Here is a 12,999-nt window from a genome sequence, read left to right on the forward strand (position 1 = left end):
TACTGTACCACTGGAAGCTATACAGCAGCGAAGTTGTTATCCTAGTGGAAGACCTGAGAAAATTACTTAACAATATCACATTCACTGTTGAACATCAACCAAAGTTAGCATTAACTTCCTAGATCTTAAAATATCAGTTTGACATATTTCCTAATTCAAGAACCACAAATGGTACCATTAGTAACACATCCTGCCATTCAAATGAACATGAGGTAGCTACCGTCAGGTCAGTGCTTCACTGCTTGCATAGTATCACCCTCAGCCCCGCCGAAAAGCAGAAAGAAACGAGCATAATTAAGTCAGTTGCCACAATAATGGATATGATGCTTCAATACTAGATGAGCTCTCCCAGAGGCAAAAATTACTGAACTAAATCTCTTCAACAGAAAACATCTGGACCAACTGTGAAGGACATAAAGTCAATAAATTAAGCACTCGTACTCTATATGGGTAAAATTTTCAACCGGTTTTAAGGAACACTTGAATGCACTGCGACTGAATACCTTCAGGAACTCGGCCTTTGCCACCATTCTTTGCAGAAAATAATCATACAATAGACATTACAGAAAACAAATTTCAGATCTTAAACTTTACAGGTAAGGTTGTCAAAATGAATCTTGTAGACGAGACTTACATGCACACTTTCCCTCATCTCTTTCTGTATGAACAAAGAATCAGCCAACACTTCTTTTCTAAAGAGGTTTTTTCATCGCTTAAACCGGTGTAATATTTCCACAGTTCATGAGAGCTGTAGTACTTTAAAAGTTGTTTCATGAATATATTTCTTGTGTGAATGCAGTATGCACTACTTGTACCTTTATTGTATAATCCGCATTTAAATTACATTTCTAGCCTGGCGTGTTAAAAGATTACTATTTATAACGTAAAATGCAATTATAGGTTCGGAGTTCCAATTAGCTTTATCACTGTGACAGAAAACGTATGTGGTAGTGCTTATGTACTGTACATAGAGCTTAGTATTGATTACACATAATCTTTGTATGTGTAATTCTAAATATTCAGCTTATTAGGAACCATCGTAAACAATTTTATTTCTTTTTTCGTTGCACAACAGACATACATACTACACCCATACACTACCACAATATCGGTAACATAACATCTCTATCACTGTAATATTTTTGAAATTATTATTTATTTTTTGACCCTTCGTAAATGTTTATCGTGTTTGTTGTCATTAAACAGAGAACAGTGTTATGTAAAGTCTTACCCAGTGAAGTGAACAGAACGAACATTGGGCGCAAGTGTGTTGGTTTCAATATTCCTAAAAGAAACGGCATTTTGTCACACAAAATCAACAAGTAGGTTTTCATCACATTTCACGTTTTACTAATTTTAAAACGTTTCGTATATTATGTGATAGAGATCAAAATAAATAAATCTCTAGTAGATGCATGGTCCGGTCACATTAACGTGACGACCGCATATGTTCAATGTCAACGTGCAGTAACCACTCACAGACGGCACGTGGCAGCATTAGCAATGGAGGGTATACAAAACATGTCGTTTAGACGCGGAAAACAATGCAGTCGTTGTAATGCGGAAACTTTCAAACGAGCACGCTCATTGGGTTTCGGGACAAGGATGAAAGAATTTCCAAGACGGTTAAATTTGTAAACTCTTCACACGATGTCGTGGTTAGGATATACCGTGCGTGGCAAAATAGCGCCACGCAAAACCTGCACTGAACCGGCTGTTGTGCACTACAGATATAGACGACGGTGGTGAACGACGGCTGATGAATGTGCGCAAACGAATAATCGAGTAGATGTTGAGTAATTCAAACTTCCTGCCAGATTAAAACTGTGTGCCGGACCGAGACTCGAAATCGGGACCTTTGCCATGTCTCCGCAGTATCATTTCTTCCAGGTGTGCTAGTTGTGCAAGGTTCGCTGAAGAGCTTCTGTGAAATTTGGAAGGTAGGAGACGAGGTACTGGCAGAATTGAAACTGTGAGGACGGGTCGTGAGTCGTGTTTGGGTAGTTCAGATGGTAGAGCACTTGGGCTGGAGTCTATGTCCGGCACACAGTTTTACTCTGTCGGGAAGTACCATCGCACACTCCGCTGCAGAAAGAAAATCTCATTCTGTTGAGTACTTGACCGTCCTGATGAACCAAGGGTGTGCCAACACTGTCTCAGAGAAGGTTGCCGCGTATGTACGTCGGTAGCAGGCGCCTGATTCGTACACACATCGTTCATCGGTGATGAAGGCTGGACTTTGCAAACCAGTGCCGCAAATGGATCTCCACTGAGTTGCAGCGGATTGCCTTTTCAGACGAATCCCGTTTTGCTCACTCAAACAAATTGCAGACACCCCACAACAATCGTCAGAAGGGTCCATTTGAAACAGGAGGCTTTATAGTCTGGCGAATGTTTTCGTGGCATTCCCTGGGTGCTCTCACCATTCTGAAAGGCGCTGTGGATCAACAAACGAATGCATCTGTTCTTGGGGATCATGTACACTCCTACATGCAGTATTGTTTTCCTTGGCACAATGGCATCTACCAGCAAGACAGTAGAATGTTCAGACAGCTCGCATTGTAAGTGCGTGGTTCGAAGAGCGCCAGAATAAGTTTAGCATGCTCCCCTCTCCACAAAACTCCCCCTATTCAAACCCAGTCGAGAACCTGTGGCACCATCTGGATTGGGCTGTTCGCTCTATGGAACCTCAACTGAGAAATCTACCTCAGCTGGCCTCAGGACTGGAGTCGCCATGGGTGCACATCCCTATCGGTAACTGCCGCAGCCTAAATGGTTCTTCTTCTGCACGTCTCGCAGCAGTCCGCGCTACAAATGGTCGTTATTGAGGCTTGTGATAGGGGGTCACATGAATGTGACAGGGCAGTGTATTCACAAAGAGTGTACGAAAAAACTTTCTGGCCCTAGCACATATGGAGATGGTTAAGAAATCCGAAACCTGTCATGGTTTGATTCATACAAACCTTTTTAAACCATGCTCGTCGCTGGTTGCTACTTCAGTTATAAACCTTTGGATGAATATTTTTCCAGCATTGCGTCTGGAAAAGTAGTGCTAAAAGGGTTAATGCTTCAGACCAAGCCGCGGGGGATTAGCCGAAAGGTCTAGAGAGCTGCAGTCATGGACTGTGCGGCTGGTCCCGGCGGAGGTTAGTCCTCAAATGGTTCAAATGGCTCTGAGCACTATGGGACTCAACTTCTGAGGTCATCAGTCCCCTAGAACTTAGAACTACTTACATCTAACTAACGTAAGGACATCACACACATCCATGCCCGAGGCAGGATTCGAACCTGCGACCGTAGCGGTCGCGCGGCTCCAGTCTGTAGCGCCTAGAACCGCTCGACCACTCTGGCCGGCTTAGTCCTCCCTCGGGCATGGTTGGGTATGTGTTTGTCCTTAGGATAATCTAGGTTAGGTAGTGTGTAAGCTTAGGGACGGAAGATCTTAGTAGTTAAGTCCCATAAGATTTCACACACTTTTCTTCTTTTTTCTTTTTTCTTTTTCTTTTTTTTTTAACTTCAGACTAAATTGCATGTGGTTAGTGGCAGTGTAAGATTCCTTAGTTATGAGCTAGTCTCGAACACTGGTCGTATATAATCGGTAGGCGGATTAAACATGCTCTTTTCAAAATGCCATTCGCCTTCTGACACAGTTTATGGAAGATTCCTATGATGAAGTGAGCCTCACAGTAAGTAAGTTTCTTTAAAAACAGAATAGATAAATCGTGTAGTCAACGTTAATCGAAATTGCATCAGTGGAGAGTTAGGAAACGAGCATCTCTAATAGGCCGGCGTGAAAACGGCATATGATCTAACCTCCGGGCAGTAGCAACATGGAGTAACATACTTGAATCGTCACATTACGTACATACTGTTGACTGCGCCCGGGGCCGAACCTCAAGTTATGACCGTTGTTCCATCCAGAACGTCAGTCAGGGCAGTATGAACGGCTGGATGGAAACCGGAACACGAACAAAGGTGCCTTCTCCAGGCTTCATTTCACTATCTTACCACCCTGCATGCCCTGTGCCACATTTTAGAATATATTTCATTTTGTCTTGTGCTAAACGTTTCACCCTCTACAATTTCCTCAAGTTACTCTCTGATATCTCAGTCCGTGTCCAATCATCCTTTCCCTCCTCTTTGTAAGCGCGGGTTTTTCATATATTTCTCTCTATCCCCCACCCCTCACCCCCACACTTCTCAACCCCGAGTTTCCGGAGAACCTCTCCATTTCTTATCTCAGTCTAATTGTCAACGTCCTTTTCCAGCACGACGTTCAAACGCTTTTGTTCTCTTCTATTCCTGTTTTCACACAGTCTTTGAATCACTTTTGCACAATGCGGAGCTCAGAACGTATGTTCGCGGAATCGTTTTCCTCCATTTAAGTGAAAGGCTATGGAGGAATCAATGTCACGAAATTATGATAAGTGGTGAAACCAAATTCTACCAGTTTAGTCAAAAAGCTTGTAAGGAAATTTGCGACCACACTGGCACTAACTGGTAAACAAAATTGGCCATAAAGACGAGTGTTTTAAAACGTGCGTAGTGATGACGGTTAGCAAGCGCTTATCTTTTCGAAAGAAATAGTGCAAAAAAAAAAAAAAAACCCCGAAGCATTGGTTTCTCTTTATGGTTTCATTTTCAAACTTGTCGCTTCAATGTGGCCCGATACCTCAAAAGCAGAGAGGAATAGCGGCATAAAAACTTTTTCTGTTTCTACTGTTAGTTTATCGTTGACGATGACTGAAAGTAAGAGTGAATACTTGCCTCAAAATGACCGACGGTAGAATTATATGTAAGTAATTTGAGAAATTTGTAACGCCCTCTCAAACTTAAACATTCAGTGGTGTGATTTACAAACGTTGCAGAATACTCAAGATTTCTTGGACGGAGCGGAGCATGGCGTCGTCTACTGCAGCCTTGGTTCCAACGTCCGAAGCAAGGATCTTCCGTTGGAGAAGATTCAGGCCCTCATGGATGCATTCAGAGAGCTGCCGCAGCGCGTCATCTGGAAGTGGGAGAACGACTCCCTGCCTTCTCAGCCAGACAACGTCATGGTCGGCAAGTGGCTGCCACAACAGTCCATACTGGGTGAGCTGTCCTTTAAGATAACTTTGGCGTGCACTTTACCAGGGTGTAACTGGTACACTGCTACTGCATGTGGTTGTCTAGGTGGGGAGAGCCTACGCTCAAGTAAAGGTTGGACATCATTCATAAGTAAAATATTTATTGAACAACTTTGCTTAAAAATTCAATTCAACTACTTAAGAATATTTTATTTGTAATCTTCCAACAATTAATTAGAAACACGTTAAGAACTACAAAAGGATATAAAATTTCATAAATTTGCACATACCAGGACATGTACTGCAGTGTTTACATTTATGCACACGCTGTGCCACTGACCCACATTATACTGTTATAAACCTAGGAGGCCCAAAATGGTGTATATAGTTAAGGAAACCTTATGTTAAAAGACAACAAATGAGCTTTGCACTTAACTACCACAATTATGGAAGCAAATACTTTCAGCAACCTACATCACAGAGGGAAAGAAGTATGTTACAGTTCCTTGAGAATTAATCATTTATCAATAAGTTCCATCTACTATAATCAGTTACTATGTAGCTACTACTAGGACACAGAAAATCTTTTAGTACAACCTCATGTGACAGAAGAACGATGCAAAATTTTAATACTGTATCTGTGCCTCGCCGGCCGAGGTGGCCGAGCGGTTCCAGGCGCTACAGTCTGGAACCGCGCGAATGCTACGGTCGCAGGTTCGAGTCCTGCCTCGGGCATGGATGTGTGTGATGTCCTTAGGTTAGTTAGGTTTAAGTAGTTCTAAGTTCTAGGGGACTGATGTCCTCAGAAGTTACGTCCCATAGTGCTCAGAGCCATTTGAACCATTTTTTTTATCTGTGCCTCCAATGACAGCTACAACAACAAGAATTTGTGTCCCAAAAAATTTAACAAATCATGTTACAGTATTTTCTGACAGTCTATTTACTGCTTTGCTTTTGCTTGGTATTAGAGAATGTTCCACGACACTACTGGCCAAAGGAATGAAAACTTACGAAAACAATAACCTTAAAATTTACGTTCAGTTCCCCAAAAACGACACACACACATTTCAAAAGTACATATATTTTTTTGAAAGAAAACAAGACAGGTATAATGTTGCGTCAAGCAATCGTGTTACTGCCCGCGCCAGTGCTGTTGAGATAGCACACCCATGACTTCAGAATCCATCTAGCTGCATCCAGGTAGTTTACTCTGCGTAAATCAGATATAGACATCTCCCGGATAATTGAGACAATTCTACGCGTGGCGCTAGTAACTACCAGTAATATCAACAAAGGGGGCAGAAACCAAATACTCCGGTATTAATAGCAAAAAAACAAAACAAAAATCACTTGCTTATTACTGAACACACATCAAAATCTCAACAAGGTTGTAAGAAGATTCGCCCGCTAACCGTAGTTCAGTTTCAAAACACCCAATGGCCTAACGACAGCAAGGGGCTGCCACGCGGGATGCAAAAACAACAAATTTGAATAGAAGCAAACGGTTGGCATATGAACTTCGATTGTATTAAGCAGACAGTCCTTTAAATACAAAGTCAATAGCTCATATCCTTTTTTCCCAGAATGTACAAGTTAAATAGCTAACTTAAAGTCCACAGTACTGTCGTATATCAGGTAGAAACACAGTATATCTTAATATTATAGAAAATTACAAATTTATGCTGGTACAATAAGCAGTTGGTACAAACACGTGTAGGCCTCTTGACCTCGCACTCAACTTACCTCGACCAGGGCTTAACTCTGTGGTGCATGAATTTCACTGCTGTGGACAACTTACAATGGTCAATTTTGTGTCGCTTTCAGTCAGTGATGTGGCTGAAAATGCATGCAGGACTCAACACCAGTAGGGAGTGCCCACAGCAGTGAACTGTGTGGATTTGCAGTTTCAGGACTGATCGGAAATGCCAAAGAAGCGACAAGTAACAGCTGTCCACTGCAGTTGACACTATGCGCCACAGGGTTACGCACTCGGGAAAATTGTGCCGGTATTTTCATAGTCCTAATAGCCGAACTATCAGTTTAATAAGTCTCAGCTGCAAAATAGTAACGCGAATTCTTTACAGACGAATGGAAAAACTGGTAGAAGCCGACATCGGGGAAGATCAGTTTGGATTCCGTAGAAATGTTGGAACACGTGAGGCAATACTAACCTTACGACTTATCTTAGAAGAAAGATTAAGAAAAGGCAAACCTACGTTTCTAGCATTTGTAGACTTAGAGAAAGCTTTTGACAACGTTAACTGGAATACTCTCTTTCAAATTCTGAAGGTGGCAGGGGTAAAATACAGGGAGCGAAAGGCTATTTACAATTTGTACAGAAACCAGATGGCAGTTATAGGAGTCGAGGGGCATGAAAGGGAAGCAGTGGTTGGGAAAGGAGTGAGACAGGGTTGCAGCCTCTCCCCGATGTTATTCAATCTGTATATTGAGCAAGCAGTAAAGGAAACAAAAGAAAAATTCGGAGTAGGTATTAAAATTCATGGAGAAGAAGTAAAAACTTTGAGGTTCGCCGATGACATTGTAATTCTGTCAGAGACAGCAAAGGACTTGGAAGAGCAGTTGAACGGAATAGACAGTGTCATGAAAGGAGGATATAAGATGAACATCAACAAAAGCAAAACGAGGATAATGGAATGTAGTCAAATTAAATCGGGTGATGCTGAGGGGATTAGATTAGGAAATGAGACACTTAACGTAGTAAAGGAGTTTTGCTATTTAGGGAGTAAAATAACTGATGATTGTCGAAGTAGAGAGGATATAAAATGTAGACTGGCAATGGCAAGGAAATCGTTTCTGAAGAAGAGAAATTTGTTAACATCGAGTATTGATTTAAGTGTGAGGAAGTCGTTTCTGAAAGTATTTGTATGGAGTGTAGCCATGTATGGAAGTGAAACATGGACGATAACCAGTTTGGACAAGAAGAGAATAGAAGCTTTCGAAATGTGGTGCTACAGAAGAATGCTGAAGATAAGGTGGGTAGATCATGTAACTAATGAGGAGGTATTGAATAGGATTGGGGAGAAGAGAAGTTTGTGGCACAACTTGACTAGAAGAAGGGATCGGTTGGTAGGACATGTTTTGAGGCATCGAGGGATCACAACTTTAGCATTGGAGGGCAGCGTGGAGGGTAAAAATCGTAGAGGGAGACCAAGAGATGAATACACTAAGCAGATTCAGAAGGATGTAGGTTGCAGTAGGTACTGGGAGATGAAGAAGCTTGCACAGGATAGAGTACCATGGAGAGCTGCATCAAACCAGTCTCAGGACTGAAGAACACAACAACAATAGCCGCGAAGGCGGGTAAGGCGCATAAGCGGACGCCAACACCCTGGGACTGACAATAGAAGGGAACTTTCAGCAACTTCACACTGTCTCCAAATTCACTAATCAGACGTCAGATGCCTCAGCCTAGGTCTAAGACGACACATTTCCCTCTTCACCAAAGCGGAGCAATCACTGACTTCCACAGTACAAATCGCATCGGCCACCTCGCGACTCCTGACGCCTCCAGGATGAAAACTATTCTCGGACACGCAATCCGAAGCGGAATACCGCAGTCCAGTCGTCCGACAGAGAAGTCGCACGGCTCAGATCACAAAACGCCGCGCCGGAAGAGCCCTCCCTTCTCCGCCGTCCTCACACTCCCTCCTCACACTGTCACCTGCAAAACGGCACTCCCTCCGCTAGAGGCAAAGATGGCATGCGGAAGGCGTTCCGCGAGCTACCGACCAACTACGTCTGAGTAACGTCTGAGAATTTCTTCAAAAATATGTCTTGCGATATGTGTCTGAGTAGCTGTAAACATATCCATATCCATACTCCTGTTTCCAGTTGTGCTGTTTAAGTTACTTCAGAATTACCATATGTAAGCCCTTGAGCTGGATATTCAATTTAAAGATAATAAATGTGAAGTCTTTCTCTTTATGTACGGTTTTGACTCTCGACAATAAGAGCAGCTCCAGGGATGGTGATTGCATCACTTTATTACAGCGTTCTCATTATAGTCTTAAGATCAGCTAACCATGTGAATAATAAGTACACACCATAAAACACCTACACTAGACTTAATATGTCATTAACTTGGTTCTTAATGTTCGCGGTATTAGGACGCAACTAATGTTAAACAACCAAATTCTGTCTACTTCGTGTTTAGTGGACCTTTATCATTTTAAGATACAAATTTTTTCCTCTCAACGCTATAGTGTTGTGGAGAATTTATTTTTTGTGTATGGTCAAAACGCCTGTGGCTGGTTCGAGACGACTCACCATTTCTTCTTCATCTCAGAATAATAAAACACGCATCGTCGATTATTTGTTGAATATATATTTTTTACTCTCTAAGGTTCCTGATACATCAGTGCATCAAACTTTCTGACCGATCTGTGTGCGAGACGGACTCGAACCTGTTAACTTTGTTTCGTGGGCAAGTGCTCTGCTGATTGAGCTACTCAAGCACGCCTGACAACCCGTCCTCTTAATTTTACATCCAACAGTACATCTCCTAACTTGCAAACTCCAAAGGGTTTCTCCTGTATACTTCACGTGACTAGGACACCCGGAAGAAAGGATACTGCTGAGACTTAGCTTAGCCAAAGACTGGGGTAATGTTTTTAGAGATTCTGAATCTCATCACATATCACCTTCTCCCTTCCTGGCATATCTGAAATGTGTGCTGGAAAGACATTCGAACTTCGTATCCTTTCTTTTTCCTTTTCAAGAGTGGGAGGGGGGAGTACAATAAGAGGAGCAGACAGAAATTAAGCTGCGAAGGCGAGTCATGAGTCAAGCTTGTATATTCTCTAGACGATTCCTTGCCCGAGAATGCCAAACGTCACAGGATTGAGTCCAATTCCAGCACAATGGTTCAACATGAAAGGAATCAGGGGCATACTGCTTTGCAAGCTGTAAAGTGATTCCATCGATTCCTTACACTTCCAGAGATTTGTTATACAGATTAAAGTCTCTTCAATGTTACTATTCCTCCTTCGGTCCACTCCCTGAGCCGTGTTGTCAGAGCATCTGACCACCACGCAACGGGCCCAGGTTTGATTGCCGGCCAGGCCGAAGATTTTCTCCGTTCGGGAACGGGGTACTGTGTAGTCCTCAATATCATTTCATCATCGATACGATAGTCGCCCAGTGTGGCATCACCTGTAATGACTTGCAACGGGGCGGCTGTTCAAATGTTCAACTGTCTGTGAAATCTTATAGGACTTAACTGCTAAGGTCATCAGTCCCTAAGCTAACACACTACTTATTATCCCAAGGACAAAAACACACACTCATGCCCGAGGGAGGAGTCGAACCTCCGCCGGGACCAACCGCACAGTCCATGACTGCAGCGCCTCAGACCGCTCGGCTAATCCTGGGCGGCCTGGGTGGCTGTACTCCCAGCCACCAATGAAATGTGGTCATCTCACTTCATTTCAGTCTTCCCTTAGCTGAGATAGCCTTTTCTGCGTGTTCTATTCAGCTTCGTTTCGTTACCAGCCCGTGCAACAGGCTAGCGCCTTTGACAATCGTCTTCTTGGGTTCGGATCCAGTCGCAGTTAAAATACTGAACAAAAATCATCAGCAGCTGCATTGGCCTCATCCAGGAGATTGGTGGAGAGATGGAGCAAATTTTTGTCCTTAGGGTGGGAAACCGCCCCTAAAAACAGGAGAGGCAGGAATGACCCAAGGCATGAGGATGTGGGAGGCAATAGAAACCACGGCATTAAAGATATAGTCGTTATCCACAGGACATTCGGCCTGCAACTGAAAAAGAGTCACAATGTTCTCTCCATTGGCGAAACATTAGCCCCTTCATGTGGAAGACGTGCTTTGCTGTGCTCCACATTTTACGCAGTCTTTATAGATACATTGACGCCGCACCGCAGAATTAATTTTCTCAGGATAGTGTAAAAGGTATCATAAAGCAGTCTGAGTGCAAAGTCCGTGCGCTTTGCACATTTATTTATTTATGTTTACAGGTGTAAGCGGATTTCCGCTAACTGATTTGTGTGGGAGTAAAGTCGCCTTTTCCACATAAATCCGTCTCGAAAAGTACTCCAGAAACTTCAAGAACAAATTAAATGATCCTTTCGTGATGTTTTTATCAAAATTCGTGCGTGTGTCGTGATATATTGTGTACTTTCGTGGGTTAAGTGCCGCGAGGAACGTGCTTTGTGCTAGCATCAATTGTAATCAGTACTTGTGCTCTATTCAGTTCAAGCAGTAATATCATCACGTAAACAATTGTCACCTCAAATTTCAGTGCATTTCAACGTGAGTGAAAGTACATTTTCGAAAATCTGTGGAAGAGAGTAATGTTGTACACAACGTATAGTTAGATGTTCATTATTTTACATTTGACTCCCCTCTTTTTTTCTGTGACTAACTTCGGAATCGCGGGACTGACGATCTCGCCGCTTGGTCCCATAATCCCTCTGTCAATTAATCAACCGACGTATATTTAGGATATAGGTGGAATGGTTGTCCAAACGTAAGATTCAATATTATTACTGTCACTTGATTTACCAGGAAAAATAGATTTTAAAAACTCTGTTCTGAAGAAACTTCACAGGTCTAGAATATTAAAAAGTATTTTCTTCAAGTAATAACAATAACCAATACAAAACAGTTCAGTCTGACCCGACATGTGAAACCGAATTCAGTACTTCACAATATATGACCTACAGCCTTCTATAGTTAAGACGGCAATAACTTATTACACCAGAAAGTATTCACTTGTCTGTAATATAAACCTAAATAAAATCGCTACTACCTAGTTCTTCCATGGCTACTACTAGTTACTCACCACTGATCAAGACACCGTCAGTACTCACGTAATCACGTCTAAGCGATCAGTAAAAGTTACATATATAAATAATTCGTTCATGTAAAAGAATATAGCAATTAACATTACATATGAATGAACCACCATTAAAACAAAAGAGTACGGAACACATAAACACTTGTGATAAGTTTTCAAAATACAGTTAACTTCTGCACAATCACATGCACTGCCCCTACTGATGGGAACCAGCTTGCTTTACGATACATTCTTCACTTTAGCGTCCGCAGCTCGTGGTTGTGCGGTAGCGTTCTCGCTTCCCACGCCCGGGTTCCCGGGTTTGATTCCCGGCGGGGTCAGGGATTTTCTCAGCCTCGTGATGACTGGGTGTTGTGTGCTGTCCTTAGGTTAGTTAGGTTTAAGTAGTTCTAAGTTCTAGGGGACTGATGAGCATAGATATTAAGTCCCATAGTGCTCAGAGCCATTTGAACCATTTGAACGATTTCCGAAGTGGGAGGTCCCATTTGTCTAACTACAACTACCATTCCGCTTTCAAAGTCGTCAATTCCCATTGTGCGGCTATAAAAACGTCGGAAACCTTTTCACATGAGTCACATGGCTACAAATGACAGCTCTGCTACTGAACCGCCTTTTTACACCTTGTGTACTAGATGCTACCGCCGTCTGTAAATGTGCTTATCGCTATTTCATCTCAGTGTACACAATACTGCCCGTCGTGCAATAGCCGCAGCTAGCCGTAACTTGACACTCGTAGCTTCCTATAGAAGTCAGCTATAACTCACTTCACTTAACGCACCTTTGCATTATACCAACATTACCTGAAAATCACTCTGACTGTGCTACTTGCAATCTGATGAAGCCGTTCCTTGCTTTCGTGCAATGTCGTGTATATGACCGGAGAAAGCAACATCTGCTCCAACGGCTCGTTGTTCACATTTTTGCACTGCCCATGCTGATCATGTTAGCAAAACTGCTTTTCCTGATGTCTCTCCAGCAACTTCTAGTCACTCAATGGCCTCCCTCAGATCTCTACGGCAGCATCGTTACAGTGGTAACATGTCCTGCAGCAGTCACCGTCTGGCGGCGTCAGTGCCACACATTCAAGAACGAGATTGC

General features: G+C 42.7%; 1 protein-coding gene across 6 annotated transcripts in view; it reads left to right on the forward strand.

Annotated features, from left to right (window-relative positions):
* Positions 1–12,999, forward strand: part of LOC126458609 (UDP-glucosyltransferase 2-like) — a 622,880-nt gene that overhangs the window by 414,575 nt on the left and 195,306 nt on the right. For 4 of the 6 annotated variants that reach the window (XM_050095772.1, XM_050095774.1, XM_050095771.1 and 1 more), the window contains one exon: positions 4,869–5,091. The exons of the other annotated variants lie outside the window; for them this stretch is intronic. In XM_050095772.1, the coding sequence (XP_049951729.1) occupies positions 4,869–5,091 (223 nt within the window). The remainder of the gene's footprint in view (positions 1–4,868; positions 5,092–12,999) is intronic. 6 annotated transcript variants of the gene reach the window in all.

The sequence above is a fragment of the Schistocerca serialis genome, chromosome 2, assembly GCF_023864345.2.
Source record: "Schistocerca serialis cubense isolate TAMUIC-IGC-003099 chromosome 2, iqSchSeri2.2, whole genome shotgun sequence".
In the NCBI taxonomy this organism is placed as follows: Eukaryota; Metazoa; Arthropoda; class Insecta; order Orthoptera; family Acrididae; genus Schistocerca; species Schistocerca serialis.